Here is a 24,869-nt window from a genome sequence, read left to right as displayed (position 1 = left end):
CGATTCTTCAAACCCAACTAACTATATATAGTTTTTTTTAATTTTTTATTTAAAATTGGATAAATATTATAATTTTGTTTAACTTGGTTGGGTGAATTATATATATATTTTTTGTTTTAACGAAAATCATTAGACATATTATAATTTTATTATAAATATTTATCAATTTATAAAAGTATTTTATTTTAAATATTATTATTACTGCCGGCCAATTGTTACATTATAGATAGTATAAATAGTGTAGATTATAGATAAAAAATGAGGACTGTTGGACTTCCTAAACCCGACCCCCGAAATTCGAAACCTGGCTTTGCTCCAAAACCATCATCGAAAGCAGCAGGAAAAGACAAAAGTAACCTGTTGTTAATTTAACTTGTTAAAAATGGTCTGTTTCTCAAGCACAAACACAGTTTATGTGTGAGCACTAAAGCAGACACTAAGACAAAACACAAGGCCTTTTACAAAACCCCAACATTTTCGTGATCATTTTACTTACAAACCCAACAACCTAAGCTCATAATCTTCTGTTTATGTAAGTCTCTGTCTCTGTACAATCTTTTTTTTTTTGCTTTATTTTTTCATTCAATTAGGGTTTTGTTCTATACACTTGTGTATATCAGTTTTTATTTATCTCTTGCATGCAAATATATTTAGTTTGATTTCAGTGAGTTGAATTTCAGGGTTACAATTTTTGGGTTTTTTAAGAGTTTGTTGTGTATAATATTTGTGTATTTTTTAGGCTAATTATGATGTATGTAATGTTGTTTATGTGGGTTTGTCTCTGTTTTGCATTTTATGTAAATGTAATTTCAAGATTTTGTAAAATGTGGATGAAAGTTTCGAAAATCATTTTTCTGGGTTTTGGTGGGTTTTTTTTAAAAATATGGGGTTTGTGTTTGATTTGTTATTGTATAATGTGGGGTTTGTAAATTTGTATTTGACATGCAACGATGATTTTTAGTTTTTATATGGAGGTGATTTTTATGGTTTTTGTTGGAGAATGGAATTTACGGAAAATGGGGTTTTAGAGTTTTACTTGGGGTTCAAAATGGAAAGGGCTTAAAGAAAGTTGGTGTTTTATTTTTTGGATAGGTGTAGGCGGAATTTTCACTTTTTCGTTACCACGGTTGTGATTTTGCAGGTAATGGGCAAGTCAGATTACATGGACGTAGACATAGACATAGACGATCTCTTTGAGGACGACTTAGGAGATCTAGGAGAACCCTTTTTAAATAATGTTTGTAAAAAGGCAGCAACGTCCTTTTTTGAACAACATGGACTGATTAGTCACCAGCTCAATTCATATAATGATTTTATTAAACACGGTATCCAGAATGTGTTTGATTCTATTGGTGAGATAACAGTCCAGCCTGGGTATGATCCATCTAAAAAGGGTGATGGCGATTGGAGGTATGCGTCAGTGAAGTTCGGAAAGGTCAAGCTTGACCCACCAACATTTTTCACGGGCGAGAAGTTCTCTACTGATAATGCTATAGATTTTGTGGACTTCTATCCCAGACATGCTCGGCTTCAAAATATGACGTATTCTTCGAAGATGAAAGTTGAGGTTCAGCTACAGGTAAGATTTAAAAGAGTTGCAACTTGCAAATATTCAATTATTTTCCGTTTCCCTTAATAAGTGAACATCTACAGTTACTACATGTAGTTTTAGTATGCATCTAATTACTTGTGTTTTGAAGCGACTTTGTCTATTTGGTGCGTGTTGAGTACTTTACTGTAGTTGGTGAATATGGATAAAAGGATTGTAAGGGCGATGCCGAAAGGTTTACATTGACTTTTGTGTGGGTGCAAAAGTGCAAATGTGTCTATAATGGTTTGAATTGAATATTGAATGTGACAAACTAGAGCACACCATGCTAGCATTTTGATATCTTTAAAATCCCTTTCTTTGTGACGTCCTCTGAAATATAAGTTCTGTAACTTGATACACCAGTTCCCAGTGCCAGATTGTGTAACCACTTATTTTATAAATTGTACACCCCTGACCATTTCTGTATAATATAGGATTGATAAGATTATCTATCCGCTCCCTGAATATGGTGTACATGCTAATTTCAGTTTAAAACTATTTTTAAATAGCAATGAGAACATACTTCAGGTTAAACTATGGTGTCATTCTTTATCTTCTCTTAAAAATGAATGATATATGAATATATATTCTTCATTTGTATGAGATTTGGCTGCCATGATAATCTGCTAAACATCCATGGAATATTTGAATTTTGTTTTAAATTTTCAATTTTATGTTTCAGTTCAGAAACTTGCGAGCTCACTTTTTTATTTTAATGATTGCCTTCACCGACTAAACATTATATCCTCATAAGTTGCACCAACAGTGAGAAATGGACCAATTCACTTGGACATGGTGCAGAAAACTTGGGTATTGCTATAAATAACTAACTATTAATAGCATTCATTCAAATATGAAGGACCGAAACATTCTCCTTGCTGTAGTCGTAATTATTTTCATATCTTATTGTGGTTGTGTATGTGAATATTTAGGTATATACCCAGAAGATGGTTAGGAGTGACAAGTTTAAAACTGGGAAAGAACAGCATGTTGACAAAGCTGTCTGTAAGGAGATTCGGGAGGAGATTCCTATTGGAACGCTTCCAGTGATGGTAAACTCTGATTTATGCTGGATGAAAAAAGCTAAGCAAGGTGATTGTTATTTTGATCATGGAGGCTATTTCATAATCAAAGGAGCTGAGAAGGTTAAGAATTTGTTTAATTTTTTCCAGCATATTATTATATCTTACGGAATATTTTTACATGCATTGAAATTGATATCTTAAAAGTTTTAAATGTGGTCATATTTGTCAGCTGGAAATATTCTTGGTATAAACTATTGACTCAAGATCAGGGTTCAGGGACAGAATTAGGATATGAGATTCCGGCGTGAAAATTTTTCAACGACTTAGTCCGTATATACTAATAATGTATAGATATTTTAATGTGTATTAATTAATAAAAAAAGACAAATTCTTTTACATGTCTAAAACATTTTTGGTGGTTAAGATAATAAATCTCGTTCCTAAAGACATTTTTAGCTGATTAGATTGGTAAACTGAGGAAGAATCACCAAGGCATATGCATCCTACCTCCAGGTTAATTGACACAGATGAAACAGAAAATATATTCTCAACAAATCAGACACCTTGTATCTCGAATAACAATACTCCCATTCCCAACCCTCGCAGTAAATCAAACATCAGAACCTTACTTCATTTGGATCCCATATAAAATTTTTGTGTTCTTGCCTCCTTCGGCTCTCAGATATAAGCCCTAGTATTCACGTTGTTAATAGATTTGCTGAAAGAATCATTGATGTGGTCTACAGATAATTGTAGTTTCAATATCATCATTTTCAAAAGCTATATTATTTTAACTATGTTAAGAATGGAATAGCCTGTCAATTCATTTATATAATGTGGCAGTATAACTTATGGACAAGTAAGTCTTGTGTACCAAGTATTATTAACTTTTATGTAATATTGTGCTGTACTTGTGTAGCTGACTGTAACATTTCCTGAATCAACTGCAGACCTTTGTCGCTCAAGAACAGATCTGCTTGAAGAGGCTGTGGTTGGCTAGCAATCCTTATTGGACGGCTTCATATCGTCATGCTTTCAAAAGAAAAAGAGTCCTTGTAAAACTGTCAGACCCTAAAAGTGATGACATCGGAGGTGGCGAAAAAATTCTTACAGTATACTTTTTGGGGATAGAGATTCCAATATGGATATTATTTTTTGCTCTTGGTGCATCCTCTGATAAAGAAGTTGTTAACTTGATTGATGTTGATGTTAAAGATGGCAGAATTGTAAATATAATTATTGCTTCAGTTCATCACGCTGACAAAGAGTGTGATGAGGAGTGTGGACAGAAGTTCCGTAGAAGAGCAATGGCTCTTAAATATGTAGAAAAGAAACTTAAAAGTTGCCAGTTTCCCCCTGCAGAATCTGTTGAAGATTGCATTAATAAGTATCTATTTTCCAGTCTTGCTGGATTCAAGCAGAAGGCTCGCGTTCTTGCTTATATGGTGAAATGCCTCTTGCAGGCTTACACTGGTCGTAGAAAAGTTGATAACAGGGATGATTTCAGAAACAAGAGGTTAGAGTTGGCTGGCGAGTTACTTGAGCGCGAGCTTAAAGTTCATCTTAAACATGCTGAAAAATACATGGTCAGGGTTATGCAGAAAGATCTTTACAATGATAAAGTTGAGTTTATTGAACGCTATCTGGATTCGTCAATCATTACAAATGGTCTTTCAAGGGCATTCTCCACAGGTACTTGGTCTCATCCATACATCAGAGGGGAAAGGACCTCAGGTGTAGTGGCCAATCTTGGTCGAACTAATCCATTGCAAATGATTGCTGAAATGAGGAGAACACGTCAGCATGTTAATTTCACAGGGAGAGTTGGTGATGCAAGATACCCGTTAGTAATTTTATCTATAAACTCATGTTGCAAATGCTACTTTATCTGATATCTTGGCATCTTTAATTTCCCCTGGGTTTTCAACAATAACAATGACAATAAAATACAATTGCCATGCTGCTTAAACATAATCGTTGCAAGGTACTATGCTAACATGAGATGTCAGATGGTTACAGTATGTCGGGAAGAAATTCATCTACTTCCTTTTTATCTTTTTTATTTTTAGGAGAAATGTTTTTTGAAGTTTCACTTTTTGTGGAGATTCTTTTGTTTCTTATTATTAACTGGTACTTTTCAAGCTAGATATTGTATATGTATAGACTTGGATGTTATTTACCATAGAAGAATGCCTACATTAAGAAACTAGGTACCAACAGAGGCAAACAATAAATTTCCTTCTCGTTTTAATTTTGTTCTGTGCAATTATTTAAGTTACCGGGTGTTATAAGCTGCATGTTTTTTTGTTTTGTGATTGGGAATCTTACTAAAGGAGTTATATGTTTTCAACTCTTTTTTAAATTAAACCTTATCAACATTGTGAGAAGACATGGACTCTTATGTGTAATGCTGCTGGTGCAGGCACCCTTCTCACTGGGGGAAGTTATGTTTTCTCTCTACTCCTGATGGAGAAAATTGTGGCCTCATAAAAAATCTGGCTAGCACTGGGCTTGTCAGTACAACTGTATATGAGTCGATACTTGAAACACTACTCGCATGTGGAATGGAGGAATTGGTAGATGATACTTCGTCTTCTCTTCGTGGTAAGGACAATATATTCCTGGATGGAGAATTGGTTGGAATGTGTGAAGATTCCACATCATTTGTCACAGAGTTACGAAATATGAGACGCTCAAAGGAACTTCCCCACCAGGTTCTCTTTTGTTACTCTTATTATATTGGCTTGGATAGTGTCACTATGCATAACTGTTAAATTTGGTTTCTATTAATTTTTAAAGGACATCATGTCTGGTGCTACATGCACCTGCTGTTATTTGTTTTCTTATTTAACTTGATCTTTCACATCAGGCATAATTATCTATTTGGGTTCTAATTTCTAAGTAATTGTACTGGTTATTTCTTGCAGGTGGAGATTAAAAGAGATGAGAAAAATAGAGAAGTGCGCATTTTTTGTGATGCTGGAAGGATTTTACGCCCTCTCTTAGTTGTCAACAATTTGAAAAAAATTAAAATAATGAAGGGGGGAGATTACTCTTTTCAGTCTCTTTTGGATGCTGGAGTAATTGAGCTGATTGGGACTGAAGAGGAGGAAGACTGTTGCACAGCATGGGGGATCAAATATCTCATGATGAAAAACAGCGGAGATGCACCCAAGAGATACACACACTGTGAACTTGACATGTCATTCCTCTTGGGTTTAAGTGCCGGACTGACACCCTTTTGTAATCATGACCATGCAAGGAGAGCCCTCTACCAATCACAGAAGCATTCGCATCAGGCCATTGGTTTTTCTACTACCAACCCAAGTATCAGAGTTGACACAAATACAAATCAGTTATATTATCCTCAAAGACCACTTTTCCGGACAATGCTTTCCGAATGTCTTGGAAAGACGGATAACAGCAAGATGCTTCCTAAGCCTGAATTTTATAATGGGCAGTGCGCTATAGTAGCGGTAAATGTTCACCTTGGTTACAACCAAGAAGATTCCTTGGTTATGAATCGCTCTTCACTGGAGCGGGGTATGTTTCGATCAGAGCACATCAGAAGTTACAAGTCTGATGTCAACAATAAAGAAGCCCTTCCTAAGAAGCAGAAAATGGAGGATGCAATAAACTTTGGAAAGATTCCAAGTAAAATTGGTCGGGTTGACAGCTTAGATGAGGACGGTTTTCCGTTTATTGGTGCCAACCTGCAGACTGGTGATATTGTTATTGGAAAACATGCAGAATCAGGGATTGATCAAAGTGTCAAACTAAAACATACAGAAAAGGGCATGGTTCAGAAAGTTATACTTTCTTCAAATGATGAAGGAAAAAACTTTGCTGTGGTATCTTTAAGACAGGTGATCTTCTTTTGATTGTATGTTTTCAGTAATTCAGCTTAATGTATTTATATACTCCACATATCTATTCATCTTTGAAGTTCTTCTTGATAGCATCTATTAAAATAAATTTGTCTGCATACAAGTCATTAGATGCTTAATTTCTCTGTCTCATCAGTCACCACATTCTTAAACGATTAAATTTCGACTGCTGTTTGTAGTTCTCATGTATTCTGTTTTATCATGTAGCTGCCAAAGATTTTACGACTTCAGTTAACATGCTTGCATTCTACAAGTTAACTAAATGTTGGCATATAAATATATGTAAATGAGACAAATATAAAAAAAACAATAATTACATGGCTTTTCATTTCCCCTGCACCCTTGATGTTCACCTCTTCGAAATGCTTTCCTTTGTACATGGACAAAAACAATGGCATACATTGCATAGCCATCACTTACAAACTTGACTATATTGTGTAGGTCCGGTCCCCATGTCTTGGAGATAAGTTTTCTAGCATGCACGGGCAAAAGGGTGTTCTAGGTTTTCTGGAATCTCAGGAGAACTTCCCTTTCACTAGGCAAGGCATAGTTCCGGATATTGTCATAAACCCACATGCATTTCCTTCGCGCCAAACTCCGGGCCAGCTTCTGGAGGCTGCTTTGGGAAAAGGGATTGCCCTTGGGGGTAAAGAAAGATATGCCACCCCTTTCTCCACTGTATCTGTTGATGCCATAACAGATCAACTTCATAGGTAAAACTGTCATACTCAAAGCAGCAAGGCACAAGAATGGTACTTATTAATGTTAATGTTAGCTTACTTTGGATATCTTTTTCCAATTGAGTTGCTTATGAAACTTCTGAAGGCTAGATACAGGAAAGTGATGCAGTATTTTTGTTTTATTGGTTATGATTCATTACGGTATATTTAGGGAAGTAACAGTCGAACAGAGATAAATGAAGTGAGTTTATGTTGTGTTTGGTTGCGAAGTATGAATTGGAAAGGAATGGAATGAGATTTAAAGTACAAAAAGTTCACATTTAAAACTTTCATTATTTCCTCCATTCCATTCATAACAACCCAAACTATAATTAAACATTCCAATTTGAGAGAATGCTCTATTCCTTGCCACACCCATTTTCTTCACAATTCATATATATATATTTGCAGTCCATCATATTATTTCCATTCTTCCCTCCAACTCATCAATTTCCTTCGATTTCATCCACCAAACACAACATTAGAGATTTAAAGAAAACCTCAACTAGGTCAGACAGCCTAGATTTTTACACTAAATTGTCTCTAAATTCCTGTATTATGTAGTCCTTGTAGTACCAGAATTGCTTTTACTTGTCAACCAATAATTACAATGAGGCTGGTCTCTGATTCACCTATCTCTGTGTATATATATTGAAGGGCCGGTTTTTGTAGATGGGGAAACGAAAGAGTGTACAATGGGCGCACTGGTGAAATGATTCGTTCCCTGGTGTTTATGGGCCCAACCTGCTACCAGCGCTTGATCCATATGGCTGAAGACAAGGTAAAGTTTAGGAACACAGGGCCTGTTCATCCTCTCACCAGACAACCAGTTGCTGACAGAAAGCGTTTTGGAGGAATCAAGTTTGGGGAGATGGAGCGTGATTGCCTCATTGCCCACGGAGCCTCAGCTAATTTGCACGAACGACTTTTCACACTCAGTGACTGCTCGCAGATGCATATATGTCGCAAGTGCAAACACCCAGTAAATGTGATCCAGAGGACAGTGGATGGGCGCAAGATTCGTGGCCCGTATTGCCGCTTTTGCGAGTCCTGGGAAGACATTGTTAAAGCAAGTGTGCCTTATGGAGCGAAGCTACTTTGCCAGGAGCTTTTCAGCATGGGCATATCTCTGAAGTTTGAAACTCGGTTGTGTTGAGATCCCTTCAAATCTTTAGTGATTAGTGGTATTCTTTTGAATTAAGAAGTTAATGCTATATTTTGTCAGTCTCCTTGGCACCTGGCAGTCCCATTAGAGTGGACAACTTTTAATACTCAGCAAGTACATTTTTCAGGTGGTATATTACTACTAATATATTTTGGTGGTTACTCACTTACTCTACGTTTTATGTCCATATTATTTTTGTTTTTTTATTTATCACTAAAATATAATATAAAATACAGAAACTGTTATTCCTAATATGTGCCATTTAAATTTAAATAAAACCCCATTAATATAAAAACACAAGATTAAATGTTCGATTTGTAACATAAATGTTAAATTTGTTATTTACGACATACCGACCAAAAAAAAATCACATCGCACTTGTGACATATTAAAAATTGCATTTATATTAGGGTAACAAGCTTAAAAAGGACCGTGTATTGGGTAAATTCCCTTTATATTATTATCTTCAATTATTGATAAAAAAAATTAATTTTGAATAGGAGACATTGTAAAAGACTAAAAGCTAGTAGTTGCACTAAAAATTGGGTGTTTCTAAAATTTTGGGCTCTAACCGGTCTGTTTTAATTTCTTTTACCTACGTAGTTTAGGAATCGTAGCTTAATTAGGATTTGTCGATTTAATTTATAGATTAATTAGGATTGTGAAAGCTCGCTTCAGATTAGGATTAGGAACATAGTAGTTCTATATATATTGAATTTGACGAACATCATAAAATTCGTGATAACATACAAAAGATAATGGGAACTTTTGTACTTGATGCCCTAAGAACATCACTAGTTTCTTGCATAAGTTCAGACATTAATGGCAGCGCCTTGGTCTCGAAAGACCAGTTGCGCGAAGAACTTGAACAGTTTGATGAGTCTAAGGTTGGCGTGAAAGGCCTAGTTGATTCAGGAATCACATCCATTCCACGCATCTTTCACCAGCCACCCGAGAATTTAAGTGATCCACATTGCGTAACACGAACCTTGGATATACCTGTCATTGACCTGGCTACTGCTGACAGGTCTGTCGTAGTGAGACAAGTCCAAGAAGCATCATCTACCGTTGGATTCTTTCAAATAATCAATCATGGCATTCCTTTGTGTCTTATGGATGATGTGATTTTGGCGATCAAAGCTTTTAACGAGCTCGAACCAGAGTTGAAATCGCAGTACTATTGTCGTCAGTCAAATGAGCAGGGAGTACTTTACTTTGGCTCGAGCTTACATCTGAATGAATCAGAAGGCGCTAGCTGGAAGGACACGTTGGTTGTAGCATTGGGACCGGAGCCAGCAGAAGCATATTATATTCCGGAGGTATGTAGAAAGGCAGTGGCTGTGTGGGATGTGGAGACGAAGAAACTAGGGGGTGTTTTATTAGGTTTGTTGAGTGAAGGATTAGGATTGAAGAGCGAAGCACTAGAGGAGAAGTTGTGCATGGAGGGTAGAATTATGGCAGGAAATTATTATCCTTATTGTCCACAGCCTGATTTAACTGTGGGGTTAAAATCGCACACGGATCCTTTTACTTTTACGCTGTTATTGTGTAATCAGATACATGGTCTCCAAGTTAAAGTTGAAGGACAAGAGTGGGCTAACTTTGCTGCTCATCCTGGTGCTCTTGTGGTAAATGTTGGTGATGTTCTTCAGGTAAAATTAAATTCTTTGTTTTTATATACTGCAATGTTATGAAATGAAGATGTAAATTTACTGACATGAATGCATATTTTGCAGATTATTTCAAACGACAAGTACAAAAGTGTAGAACATCGAGTGTTGGCCAACGCACTTGAGGAACCACGAATATCGGTTGCAGTCTTTTTTAACCCAGCAGCAGCAGATGATGCAGACACTTATGGACCATTACCTGAAATTACTTCACCGGATGAACCAGCTCGTTATCGCAATTTTGATTTGCTAGAGTTGAAACAACAAATCAGAAAGGAAGTGGGTGCCAAAAGTTTAATAAACAAATGTCAAATCGATCCAAATTCAGAGTGAAGAGATTAAATCCGATAAGTATTCTAACAAGAATTCTGTAGGTACTAGGTTTCATTAATTTTCAGGACTCAACATCTTTGTTTTTATTATATCAAAATGTTAATAGAGCTTCAGTTTGCATTCCTAGTTTATTATTTTGCTTGATCTCTTTCGGTATCAGATGTTCTTTTGTTAAGTAACTTAATTACTTAAGATCCACTTTAGAACTTACGAAACTACCCAGCTAAAGAAAGACTAACTAGTCAGTAACCTGGTTGAGTTTCCTAGATTGCTATGGATTACGCATGGACCAGTTGGATTTGAAGATCTTATTTATAAAATAAAAATGGACCCTTGGCCAAGGTCTATATAATGAATGTTGTAGGATGTCGGGTTTTGCCAATTCAAGTAACACAACGAGACGACAGAAGATATTGTAATTTGTACATAGAGCACTTGGCTATTTTCATACTAAAATTAATTTCATTAGTATAAGCTCTTTTGATATTTGCCTATAAACAAATTCATGCAAACTCAGTTCAGAACAAACAAATTCATATTATCGTGAACTAAAGGTTTGCTAGTGGTCTACTCAGGAACCTTTTTGAACTCGAGGATAGCAGGTTGAGTATCTAACAACGAAAACAAAATTCAAAAATAACAAATAAAAAATAATAAGGTAAATGATAATCATAATTGACATGATTCGAAATTTCTTACTACACAAGTCACACTAATTTTGGGGGGTTTGAATTATGGCAGTAAATAAAAATTGAGAGTGAGAATGAAATGTACATAAATGAAAGTAAATGAGAATCAGGACGGGGAAGTATGATTTACCCATTTTGAGGGATTCGGGTTCGAATTCCTAATCAAAATACTAATGATGAGGAGCATTTTAAGGAGTCGGTTAATTTAATGGGTTGAAATCAGGAATCAAGCTAATATAGTATGTGATTGAGATATCTTCTTTATAATATCGGGTGTTTAGTTGAGTATTGGAATAAATATGTTTGATTTAAAATATTTTTAAGTTACTAATTTAAAATAATTTAAAATATTATTTTAATTATTATTTTAATAAATTTTAATTCATCAAATTTTTTGTTAAATAATTACATTTGATTGTTTAAATAAAGTTGATTTCTAGTACCTAATTCCCTGGCTACCAAAAATTCATATTTCGGGTTTGAGGAAACTAAATATGAGTTAAAATGAACTAAACTCGTATTTGATACCAGAGTGCCTGTGATCAACCGACCCATTACCTATATGTAATAAAAAATTAAATAAATCGGAAGGTAAAATTAATGTAAAGTTATTATTTTATAAAAATAATATTCCATGCCAATAAAATGTAATCTATACTATATTATAATATCCGGAATGGGGTATAATTTGTAGTTTGGTTAACCTCTCATTTTGGTTATCACTTTCCATCACGACCGTCGGATCTTCTTCATCAGATAATCAGAACCGTTAGATCTAAATACTAAAAAAATTACACTCCACAAGTTCTTAGGTTCGAATTTCATCAACAACAAATATTTATATTATTATTTATAGAGATACATATAAGTTCTCAGGTTCAAATACCATCAACAACAAATATATATATATTATTTATAAAGATACATATAAGTTTTCAGAATATATATTATTTATATTATTTATGAATAAAATCTCATTAATCATATACTATTTATATTATTTGAACATAACTTGAAATTATAATTAGTATTTAGTATTTAATTATTTATATAAAATTTTAATAAAATTATACAAAATAGAGTTCAAAATATATATAAATATTAATCAAGATCGTGCATCGCACCGGCAGCAACCTAATTACTTTTAAAACATTGATAATTTCAAAAATCAACTAATTGAAAACATAAATGGTAAACCCCTCTCTGATTTAAAGTATACACATTTACGCCCAAAGGCCGCCCGCATGTAGGGTTTGTAAGAGAAGTGAAGAAAAAGAGACAGAACAGAAGTCGAGAGAGAGTCCGAGACTGAGTTTTCCTACAAAAGTACCCAGTTGAACAAATTAGACAACAGACACCCACGCATATAAACAAGTTGGTGAATTGTAGTAACAGATATGACTAACATCAGCAAAACTCTTCTTGATTTGGAGTCTGACCAATCTCCTTCAGGTCTCTCTCTCTCTCTCTCTCGCTCTCTCTCGCTCTCCCTCTCCCTCCCCCCTCTCTCTATTTATCAATCTTGTGTAAAATATTTATCAATGTTTTGCCTTATTCGGTATCATGGTTTTATATTATTTGTAGAATCCAAACTTTTGTTTTGTGTGAATCATGATTTACCTAAGACTGCCAAAATTAGCCTGCCTGACAAAAAGCCTACCATTACTGCGGTTCCGACAAGCCAAGGTAAACATTTCATTCTCATGCCTGCGTTCCTAAATTAATGCTCAATTCATTAGTAAACTCGATTAAATTATACATTTTGTCGGCCTGACTATAATTAAGTAAATTTAATTGTTTCCCCCGATTAAGAACTAAAATACTTAGCTGTTAATTGGCCTATTTACCCCAATTAATTAATGAAATTCTCACTGTTAATCAGTATGCATAATTACTACCTATAGACATCATTGTTAACCCCGATTAATTAATTAATTTGCAGAGATTGTACTGTAGTATGCATAATTACTAATCTTTTACCTATAGTATTAATAGACATAGTTATAGTTGGCTTTGATTCTACTTAACACGCAGAAATCTTGGTTTGGTTTAATGATTGTATTGTATCTTGTCTTGTCCAAGTATGGATATATTTAATTTGCATAAAAGATTATAACTTATATGTTTAGTAGGTGTATGAGGTAGGGAGACTGAGATGAAAATATTTTAATCATATTTCTCTTTTATGTTTCACAGAGTGTAGTGTCTCACCTAATAGATTGAGTACTTATTACCTTTTTGATTGAGTTTTTTTAAGAGGTTGTATAATGGAGTTGGGATTGGATAGGTTGCACATTGGTTGTGATGTTTTCAACTTTGTACTAATTATAATTTAATGGTCTTGAAGCTTTATGAGAGGTCGATATTTTAAGTAGAAAAAAATACATCTTCTATAACCAATACAATGGTGGCAGCCGTTATTGTGCATCATATGAATTGTTTTAGTACAGGGGGATTTATTGAGTATCCTATTTGATACTATGGGAATTAAGTAGACCTAAAACACCCCTTTAAATTCTGTAAATACAGAAGTATACTTGTAAAGTTATTCTAAATCTTTTGACTCTGCAAAAGGTTGCATGTTTATTATGATTTGATGTTTGTACTTAACTGCACTTTAAGTTGGCATTCAGATTGTTGATTTTGAAATCTATGATTCGAATTATAAAATTGAGAATGGTTATTTTTATATTTTAAACAAATTAGCTTCATTTTGTTTAACACTTATGGATAGCGATATTTTTCAGTTAAGTTTGTTTATGTAGAGCCTATATAAAGGCTTATTTATTTAGTTCTTTCTTTTTATGCATTATAATAAAAAAGACTTCATTTTTTGAGCCGATTATCAACGCTAAGATCTCTAAAATGAGCCTAGCTTGGATAACTTTATAGTTTTTGTAAAAGAAGTGGTGCATGCAGAAAAGGAAAACAAAAACAGAACTGATATTTTTTGGTATAATGCATAAAATTAAACTAGATCATAGTGCTGAAAAAACATAGCTGTACATAAACAAGCTTCACTAAAAATAGCTAACTATAGCCAACCCTTTCTATTAGTGCTGAACAAAATATCCCACTAAAATCTCACGTAAAAAGCTGAAAATATGTCTAAAGGCTAAGATTTATTGTACAATAAAGTGAATAAACAAAACCATTTTTGTTTTTAGATATGAATTATGTATCTCAACATAAATAAAACAGCTTTTTTGTTCATTCTTCAGCATGCATCACTTATCTTATAAAATTTCAACAGTTGATGGGAATGCCAATAAATTAGAATTCCATGGGTTATACAAGGAAATAGTTTTTCTTTCCCGTTAATATAACCCCTCAAACGACTACTAACATATGTTAATAATGAACAACATTTAAATTTATTAACTGGAATTAAATACCATGATGAATTGTTCTTCTAGTATACATATTAAGAGAGAGAGACTGTATTGAATATTTATTAGTCCATTAATAGTATGGAAATCTCCCTTTCATAACACTATTTAAAGTTCAGAAATGACTCCAGATTCTGAGTTAATTCTTATATTATTGTTCTGCATAATTTAACAATGTTTCTACAGTTCTGGGAAAATTGAAGGATTTCTTACCAGTCATGTCAGAAGCAAATAAAAAACTGCAGCTTGCTGCCATGGTACGCTATTGACTGTAGGTCTAATCAGGTTGTTTCTTCATTTACATTCTTTCCCTATTGAAAATTATCAGGATCTGCATGTTAAATGTAGGACGACACGAAAGTATTTGATATTGAATCACTTGAAGACGATGATTCTGCACACATTGAAATGGTAAATATGATTTCTTATACTTGATCTTTTGTGAAAATTTTATCAACCAATTATCAATTAAATTTTGGATAAAACCTATTAGGATCTGATGCTCGGGGTAGCCGACCTCCATACCCCTGAAGCTATTGCTGCTGCTGAGTCTGCTATTAACGGTAATCAGCCAGTTTTCCCCTTTGTGGATAAAAGTAACAGTGATGAAGACGATGACAGTGAGAGCACTTCTGATGATGAGGATGTGGACAAAAACAAACATGATCAGGACAAAAATGACAATGAACTTAAATGCTCCCTCGAAAACACGAAAAGAGGCAAGTCTGATGGCAAGGAATCATCTGAAGAATTGAGAATTGAAATATCAAACAAGCGGCCAAAGATTGTTGAGCTTTCATGAGACTATTTTCGACCTAAGAATGAGGTCTGAACTCTAAAGATTCAACGTCCAGAGTTATGGAAGAGGATGAAGCTGAAAGAACCATTACGGACAGGGTTCATATATATAGATATCATGCAAGGATCAAAATTAGACTTGTTGGAAGCTTGTTAAGGGAGAGTAGTAACATGTCGACTGTTATATGTATCTGATAGGTTGTACAATTTCCTTCTACTAATATGCAGGTGTTGAATTTACAGTTCAATTTTGATGTACTCGTGTGGGAAGAAGTTGTGTGTATTTAAATGACACAAGATTTGAATTTAGAGTTTAATTTTGATTTTTGATGCTTAGAAAGCAATTTCAATTAAAATTCATTTTTTCTGTTCTATTTTTCTCTTATATTAAGATCAAGCTTCGGCGATATATGGGGCTGCCAAAACACTTTTACTATAATGATCTAGCTGGTTGATTGTAAACAAAATGATTATCTAATGCATTCCCTGTATATAAACATTAGCACAAACTGTAAATAAAACAGATGAATGATCTACATGTACTAGATTTCTTGCTGTTGGTTGGATGTAGTCGAAAGAAAAAAAGGACATTAAAATTAAATTTCAGCTTATACTGGTGCAGCTGAAAGTGAAAATAGATGGTCTCACTACTCTTGTTGTAAAGCCCTCAAATCCGGGGTCAGAGGATTTTGTCGTCATTATAAAACCTCAATCCAAAATAACTTGTTTAATCGATAAGTAAATACTAGCAACTGAAATATAGCATCTGTGACCCCAAACTCCACCCAATATCTTTTCAGATTACAGTTCTAGAAACAAGATATCCAAATTCCACAAAAAAAAAATTCACTTTCTTTAAAAACTCTTTTCAATAATTCCAAATCTTAAAACTTAACCAGCTAGTATAACTTCGAAAAGAAGTATACTAGGTCCAACTATAAAATAACACAATTATAATATAATATAATATAATATAATATCAATAACTTTATACAATAAAACTTGCATTAGTGCGCAAATCCTGGACCAACCAACTTTCAAAAGCTTCTTCTTTGCATTCTTGAATTACGCAGCTAAACAGCGCAAGTTAATCCTCACTGGAGGTTAAATTTAAAAACAGGCAAGTATGAGCGAAAGAAATGCTCAGCAAGATCATTATAGCGAATATAGGGTCGTTTTGATATAAAACTGACATATGCATTAGAGCATAACATTTAAAATCATAATTGCTTAATCATAAAATTTTAGTTGAGGAACCCCAAAATTGATTCCTTAAATGTATTCAAAACCATTTTGATATTTTTGAGCGAAATGCTTCAGCAATACTTTGAATCTTGACGATAATAAAACTCCTAAAACAGTGTTTACGGAAATATCGTAAACCACAATAACATGAAACAATGATTATGGATTGAATCATAAACTTTACTCAAAACCGAACTCTTGAAATTAATACTTATTTTGCTGTCATATCAAATTAGATATCAATACGAACTTTGATGCTCACAACATCCTATATTGAAGTCAACATCAATCATCTATACTAATACCACATTTGATATTTAACAACAAAGTATCAGCATAAATCAGAATCTGAATCAAAACTACATTTCACCATTATTTCAAAACAGAAATAGTTGATAAATCATTTATTCTATGAATATCAAAAACGATATGATAATTTAGATTGGGATCATTCTCCGACGGACGTACTATCACATGCTGATCAGCCCGTGTGATAGTACTGGGTCATGATTCGTAGAAACATGTCCCCAAAAACACGACTACTCAAATAAAAAGGCAATATACCTTCCTGTGGCAAAAGTTGTGTCATAATATTTCATATGACACTTAAAAATAGCCCTCCGTTGGACCGTCCGTCCCGGTCACTTACGCAATTTGATCCAATCTTAAAACCTTTTATTGAAAAGGGGTCATAATAATCGACACCCGAAATAATTTTATTCCCCCATTCACTTGGGCAGTAATATTAGCAACCAAATCACTTTTCTCAAAATCCAAAATATTTATAAAGCCAGTAAGTTGATAAGTAAAATCACTTAGCTATTCTGAACATAGAATAACAGAAGAATACTTGCATAAACAGAATCATTTAATTCAACGATATGTACAACATTTATCTATTCTGAACTAAGAATAGGGAAAGTAATACTTGCATAAGAAGATTTAAAATAAATATCACTTGAACAATAAGTGATGATAGAGATACTTCCCTTTGGTTTTTAGCAGTTAGTCACACTCGTATAGACGCATTTATCTCAGTCCGGCATCTCAGGGCATCACCGTCTTTTACTGCGCTAAATCTCTGATCTGCTGCTCATGTAGTGTTGCAACCCAATATTCCACACTACTCAACTTTAGTCTTCATTCATTCCATCTGGCCCTGATCAACTCGAATGATCTGTATCTATAATTAAAAGATATAGCTTTAATCGTCTAAACGATAATAACTCGACGAACTGCGCATCAAAACCCTAATGTCTACCCATACGATAGCCCGCACATAAAGAAGACAGTAAAATACAAGACCATTGACCCACGTACACACGTAATTCACATAGCACATACGCACATAACTCACGTATCACATAATTCATATCACATATGACTCGGTTCGTCAAAAGGTTAGACTAGGTACGTTTAAAACTGAAATCGGGTCAAAATATGATTTTTCGATCAAAAATCGACTCAGAAAGATTCAAAAATCAAACGGCCTTTCCATACAAAAGAAATTAGGTCTCAAAAGTATTTTTATTGTAAGCGATATATTTTTCTGAGTCTATACGCGTTCGTTTCGTATTAAACGGACGAATGATTTATTTTTTACGAATAAAATATGAATAAATAGGAATAAATGAATTAATAATAATATTAATTGATTTTTAAATACCAAAAAATATTTTTTAAAAGCTTAAAAAAAATTTAAGAATTATTTGAATTAATTATAAATAATTGTATTTTATTTAACCATTTATAAATAAAATTAATTGATTAAATGAATTAATTAACTAATTAAATCTATAAATAATTAATTAAAATAAATTATAAATAACTAAAACAAATATTGATTTTTGAAAATAATAAAAGAAATATTTTATGGAATTTAAAACAATTATAAAAATATTTTTTAGAATTTAAAGTAATAAATAAATGATTTTTGGAAATAAAATAAATGATTTTTGGAAAAACAAAATAAATTTTGAATTATTTTTAAAGAAAAAGTCTGAAAAATAGATTTTGAGTTTGGGGTTTTATGGTTTTAGGATCAAACTCGGGTTTTGAATTCGGGAAAAACGGGTCGGGTTTTTGGGTCATGAAGAACAGGGCACCGGAGCTCAAGAATTGGCTGCCGAAAATCTGGGTTTTCTAGATTCCGGCCGGCGAGCCCGAACTCCGGTCGGGTTTCCGGCTGCCTTAATCCCCCCTTTAACACTCGTTTTCTACGCTTCTTAATTCGAATGAACTCAAAACGAGCCCAGCATTTAATATTAATAAACCATCACCACCGAGGACGATTGAATCGTCGATTCCGACGATTTCACCATGGAAACCGGCGAGGTCCAAATATATTCCGACCAAACTACGAAACCAATCAAATCACAACCAAAACTTGCGATTTATATCCGAATTCAAAGCCCTGAACAACTATAAACTATCTATATCATCAACAATCTTCAAGAACATCACAATAATCATAAAAATAAATTTGAAAAATCTAAAAAACTTAGAACTTGATTTAACTATTCTGCAAACAATCAATTCAAATCTATACCTAAATCGACTATAAACAAGTCCAGGAATCTATTGCAATCATCAAAATCACCCAACAATCATCATTAGTTAAAAACTGAAATTCAAGAACAAGAACCGAAATTTGATTTTTACCAATAATCAATCTCATTCTCAGATCAAGATAGTAATACCAATAGAAAGCTCTCCCCGAGAGGATAATTTTGACTACTATAACGTCCTATTTGGTTTTCTAAATCGATCAAAAACCGTGATTGAAGTTGAAGAAAGGAATTTTACCCCCAAGAACTTGTTCTTGGCTTTTCTATTTTTCTGAAATTTAATAAAATAAAATGAATAATAAAAATCAGTTTCAACTATTTATATTAACTGAAAAATTATACCCAAAAATCAAATAAGAGTGTTTTTATCCTTAACTCAAAATAAATAGGCCCCAAAATAGTAATTACGGGGAATAATTTTAAAAGCGATAAAATATAATATTTATATCAAAATTCCCAAAAAATTGCGAATAATTCAAAAATATAGAAATACTGGGTATTTGAAATATGATTGATTTTATTAAAATAAAAACGTAAATTTTGTGGGCTTTAACGTCCCGGTGGGGCCCCGGTTCCTTATTTTTGAAAACCGAAACGATTCCTAAATTAACAGAAAATCCCGAAATCACATATAACACATTCTAATGCACATAAAATGAAATAAAACGAGTAACGCAAGTAAACACACGTCCAAATTACGGATGAATTCATATAAATGCCATTTAAACACATAATGAGTATCCCATAGGATCATATCGGATCCGAAAATAGATTATTTAGCCGCTAAGTAACTATAAAAACGATACAATTGAGAATCGAATTTGGATAATTATCAAAACTGAGCTTCTTATAAAACACCATATGAGAAAATAATGTAAAAATATCCCGCCTTTCGATATTACGGGTTTTGTTGTTTTATCAAGACGATTTATCGTTTCGAAAATTTTGCGCGGGGACGCGTACGGGTCAAACTGTATTCCGGATCGAAAAAGTTAAAATACGGAAAATGTCTGGAATTACCAAATTAGGTTACGAAGGAGTTTTCAGAAGAGTTTCGGGTTGTAAAACGTAAAAATGGGTGAAGTTGGACGGATCCCGACTTTATAAAACAGTTTTGTAATTATTCAGAAAATAATTAATAAATTTATAAATCAATATAAAATCATATAACATTCCAAATTATATCAGAAAAATACCTTAATTATCTATATTTTATTCTGGATATAATAAAAATTAAAATACTCAAAGAATATCACATATAAATATCCAAACATCAATTCCAATTATCATATAATTCACTAAAATTCACATAAAAATCACATAAACAATTTCAAACAATAATAGTAATAATATCTTAATTATGGAATATTACAATCTACCCCCCTTATAAGGATTACGTCCTCGGAATCAACAGAAGAAAGCACTAAGGAATCTTCTTACAAATTTCCCCATCTTGCGTACACAGCTTTTCTCAAAATTTCAGATAAACCTGGATTCCTTATATAACGTAATGATCACAGAAGCTTCACTCCCCCCATTGATTTGTCCAACTTCTCAATTATCATTTTCATTTCTCGAGACATAGAGAAAAAGATAAAGAGAAAAAAGAAGAAAGAGAGAGATAAATAGAGAGAAATAAAAAAACAGAGTGACTGCGTTATACGCCACCAATATTTTCATCGCATTGCAATTCACTGTTGATGTTGATAATTCCATCATATAGCCTTACTTGAACTTGACAAAGATAACTCAGCTTAACTTGATTGACATACCTTCGAATATTTGAGATGATAAAATCAGGGAATTTCAAAGAGAAAAGAATTTCATATCATAAAAGGACCAAAATCTGAATTTGTGAAAAAGTATTGTTAAAATAAAAGAATAACTGAGAGATCAATATGATCAAATAAACTTGGTATTGCGTGTCCAAATTAAGACACTACTAAAGGTTGTTAACCTTCTTGTAGTCACAACACACACAAGTGATGGCGTCCCATCCAACTCCTATCACACAGACAGATATACCTTGTGTCCCCTATAGATAGGGTTATTCATCTCAGTCAGAATAAAAGAATATCAAAGGAATTCAAAATCAAATGAATAAAGCTGAAAAGATTTCAAAGCTGATATTTCTGAAGGAAATGAAATCTAGAGAACAAAAATTCTGGCACAAAATGAATAAACAGGTGTTAGGGAATATATCCTCTAACAGATACCTCTTTTTGAGAGATGACAAAAGAAGTTATAGAAAGAGAAGGTATTGCCAAAGTATGAATACTTATATTTTATTTGAACTCTTCTGTTGACTCGCCATTCGATTCGAGACACTTTTTCATGTGCTAAGGATATCGATAATCTTCATCATCGTCGAATCATAGTAGCCTCGGAAGATTCCACGATAGACGTTTGCAACTTCCCGGAGTTTTGTCCAGCTCAACACAACCATCTAAGACGAATGCGCCTATCTTATCTTATTCGTTGGTACTACATCCAATAGTCCAGCAGGAACTCGATATGAGCTCAAGTGTCCTTACATAGCTATACACACTCCTACGCACTCTCGTTTATAGTTTACTATAACCTCAGCTCTGATACCAACCTGTAACGCCCCCAAATCCGGGGTCAGAGGATTTGGTGGTCACTATGAAACCTCAATCCAAAATAACTTGTTTAATCGATAGGTAAATGTCAGCAACTGAAATATAGCATCTGTGACCCCAAACTACACCCAAGATCTTTTCAGGTTACAATTCTAGAAATAAGATATCCAAATTCCACAAATAAATTTTCACTTTCTTTTAAAACTCTTTTCAATAATTCCAAACCTTAAAACTTAACCCGCTAGTATAACTTCGAAAAGAAGTATACTAGGCCCAACAATAAAATAACACAATTATAATATAATATTGTTAGTCCCTTAACAATGTGGCAAGAATTACAGAAGGGGGGTTGAATGGAATTCTTCAACCTTTTTCTTGAAATAAAAATGTTCAACTCGATTATAGATATATTTGTTTTGATTAGCACAATGCGGAATGTAAATTTAATTGAATCAAAACATAAGTAATTAAAAACAAGAGTCTTTAAAAAACTTTCTGGTGGATTTAAACAATTCCATTAGAGATATATATAATATATCGAGAGGACTCTGTGTGCAGAAATGCTCACAGCTGCTTACAAAATAGAACTACCGAGAATACATGAAATGCTAAAGATTCTGCTTACAAAGATTTCTCTGTTTTTGTGTTTTTCAGCTATCTCAGTTTTTTTTTATTTGTTACTCTCTTGGTTTATATAATACCAAGATTACAAAGTCAAAAAGACTGAACAAATATAAAATCTAACAGTCTTAAGCTTTGCTGCTTTTCGTCCTCTATTACCCAGTTAATGGGCTTCCACAGTGTGTTTGTATACATCTCGACGGTTGTGTGTCAGCTTTCACTGTTCAACTGTTGTTTGAATTCTTCATATGATCATCCGTCGACTTTCAGAATATCCGTTGATGATTTAATTGATCATCCGTCGACTGCTATATTAAACATCCGTTGATAGTCATTTGATCATCCATCGATGGCTTTGTTAATCATCCGTCGGTAGCTATTTTGGCACTTGACTCTATATCACTTACGCAGAATTACAAGACATCAATTATGTACAATTAATCAACCTATTCTGCATATCTAGTTAAAGTCAACATGACTTATATGCTACTACAGATTCTATACAAAGGTGCATACATAACTGTGCTACAAACTTATTATTACATAAGCTACTCACTCGATGGATAATAAGTTAATCATCCGTCGGGACTATAATGAGTTATCCGTCGGGACTATAATTCTTATCCGTCGAGTGCTACATAATTTCACTAAGTAAATTCTACTTAGATGTTTTGTTTATGTAATCATCAAGTACACAACAAATGCACAACAATCTCCCCCAATTTATGTCTACTAGAATTGTAGCCATAAATTAAGAGATACTTGATGATAACAAAACATCCTGAACATATATCTTTAAAGATAAGTAGATAAACTGAAAGTGCTTCAACTAATTAAAATGTGCAAGGTTTGGCTCACAGTCAATTCAAGATGCTCATCTAGCCTGAGCAAATTTTTCTAGTTCCTTGAAGGTCTGGATCTTCTTCCAAGCTTTCTGTTATTTTCTTCAATTTGATTCTGGAGCTGCCTGTGGAATTCTAGTTCATCAGATTCTGAGAGATCTAGTTTTTCTTGCATTTCCAAGAGAGTCTCATTGCTAGAGATACTCAGTTGGTCTTCTAATCTGAAGAATCTTCTCACACCCTTGTCATCCATGAATTCCATCAGCCAGTAGGGCCTTAGATGCACGCTTCTCCCTGTGTATGGGATGATTAGAGTCTTTGGGAGTGCATCTTTAGCTCTAACACTCCTCAGCTCTTCAATCTTCTTCAATACTAGTCTTATTGCAGTTATATTGAACCCAAAGTTTTTCTTGAAGGATGAATAGACTTTAATCAACACAGCTTGGCTTTCTTGAAGAATCCTGTGAAGTGGCCACTGAATCTCCCTTCCTCCTTTGTACTTGAACACCAACCTTTCAGGTAGGTTTCTGTATGCATCAATTACCCTTACTTCATCCAGTTCATCCAGATAAAGGTTAAGATCTGAAAATTATTTGATGTCACACAAGTACAAATAGTCTCCCCTGTTGACCTTGGGTTGAGCTTTAACTACTGACTTGGATTTGAGAGGTGACAGCTTCACTTTCTTGACTGCCCTTGACTTTGTCCTTTTTGGCTTGCTAAGGATTGGTAAGTTGAAGTCAGGAATTGGTATGTTATCCCACTCTATTGGCTCATCCTTTGGCACAATAGGTTCACCATGTATGTTCCTGTAGGGATCCACCACCCTTATGTCTTCAAATACCATAGAGGGATTTGATGCTTGAGTTGTAGCTGGTGTGGATTCCTTAGGAAATTGATCTTCCAATTCCTTGTCAACAACATCCAGTTTCCTTTTTGTTCTTCTAGCCAATTCTTTCTTCCTTGGGGATTTCTTCTGTTCTTCAATCTTCTTCTTTGATTCAGCAGCTTCAGATGGTTGAGAGGGAATTTGTTGAGAAGAATTCACAGCCTGTAGCTTGGCCAAGATAGCAATCTGTTCTTTCTTTTGTTTAGACTTCTTTGCATCTAGAGCAGCTTGCCTCTTTTCCTGCTTTAATCTGGCTTTTTCTACTTTCTTTGCTTGAGCAAACTGTGGATGTCCAGCTACCACACAAATTTCCTTTTCATTTCTGAATATCTTAGCAATTCTCCTTTTTGAAGCTGAATCAGCTGGATCTTTATAGAAGATAATAGATCTTGACAGAAGCTTCTTTTCATCAGGCTTGGGTGTCTCATACACAGTGTCCATAGGGTTCTTCCAAGATGACTTTGGATAATTTGCCCTTGGTTTAAGAATTGTTTCAGCCTTTGTAGACTTGATGCAGGAAGATTGTCCTTTTTCCAGATAGTTCATGCTCATCTCATTCATACTGATTGGCTTGACATGAGAGTGATGGATGGCTGACTGAACTAGCTCCTTGACTAGTTCAAACTTTTTTCTGTATCTCCTCATCAATCTTATTCCAGTTGATCAAACTCAACTTTCCTTTTTCAGCAACTTTCAAATTTGTTGCTGCTGCTTTAATTAGATTTATACCATCTGCAACTGTTGGCTTGGAGAGTGTAATTGAAGGTACAATTACTTTGTTGATTTGTCACAGTTGCCATAGCTACTCCTGAACTCAAAGAAATTGAGGAGATTGGAAT

At 33.8% G+C, this 24,869-nt stretch overlaps 3 protein-coding genes across 3 annotated transcripts; all 3 read left to right on the top strand.

The window, feature by feature from the left end:
- The first annotated feature begins 387 nt into the window (after nucleotides 1-387).
- Nucleotides 388-8,561, top strand: LOC141676924 (DNA-directed RNA polymerases IV and V subunit 2-like). The gene is made up of 8 exons (XM_074482640.1): nucleotides 388-532; nucleotides 1,142-1,579; nucleotides 2,524-2,736; nucleotides 3,567-4,459; nucleotides 5,039-5,330; nucleotides 5,544-6,482; nucleotides 6,945-7,216; nucleotides 7,880-8,561. Exons 2-8 carry the CDS (start codon nucleotides 1,145-1,147, stop codon nucleotides 8,376-8,378), a joined length of 3,543 nt encoding a protein of 1,180 aa, XP_074338741.1. The 5' UTR covers nucleotides 388-532; nucleotides 1,142-1,144; the 3' UTR covers nucleotides 8,379-8,561.
- A 582-nt stretch (nucleotides 8,562-9,143) lies between these two features.
- LOC141679114 (1-aminocyclopropane-1-carboxylate oxidase homolog 4-like) lies at nucleotides 9,144-10,492 on the top strand. Its single transcript, XM_074485606.1, has 2 exons — nucleotides 9,144-10,039; nucleotides 10,124-10,492. Exons 1-2 carry the CDS (start codon nucleotides 9,146-9,148, stop codon nucleotides 10,388-10,390), a joined length of 1,161 nt encoding a protein of 386 aa, XP_074341707.1. The 5' UTR covers nucleotides 9,144-9,145; the 3' UTR covers nucleotides 10,391-10,492.
- Nucleotides 10,493-12,289: 1,797 nt separating this feature from the next.
- On the top strand, nucleotides 12,290-15,622 carry LOC141678999 (uncharacterized). The gene is made up of 5 exons (XM_074485472.1): nucleotides 12,290-12,531; nucleotides 12,664-12,765; nucleotides 14,655-14,725; nucleotides 14,817-14,879; nucleotides 14,962-15,622. The coding sequence occupies exons 1-5, from the start codon at nucleotides 12,477-12,479 to the stop codon at nucleotides 15,268-15,270; spliced, it is 600 nt and encodes a 199-aa protein (XP_074341573.1). The 5' UTR covers nucleotides 12,290-12,476; the 3' UTR covers nucleotides 15,271-15,622.
- Nucleotides 15,623-24,869: the final 9,247 nt, after the last annotated feature.

Source organism: Apium graveolens, chromosome 8 (assembly GCF_009905375.1).
Source record: "Apium graveolens cultivar Ventura chromosome 8, ASM990537v1, whole genome shotgun sequence".
Classification (NCBI taxonomy): domain Eukaryota; kingdom Viridiplantae; phylum Streptophyta; class Magnoliopsida; order Apiales; family Apiaceae; genus Apium; species Apium graveolens.
This window is presented reverse-complemented; position numbering and strand designations above follow the sequence as displayed.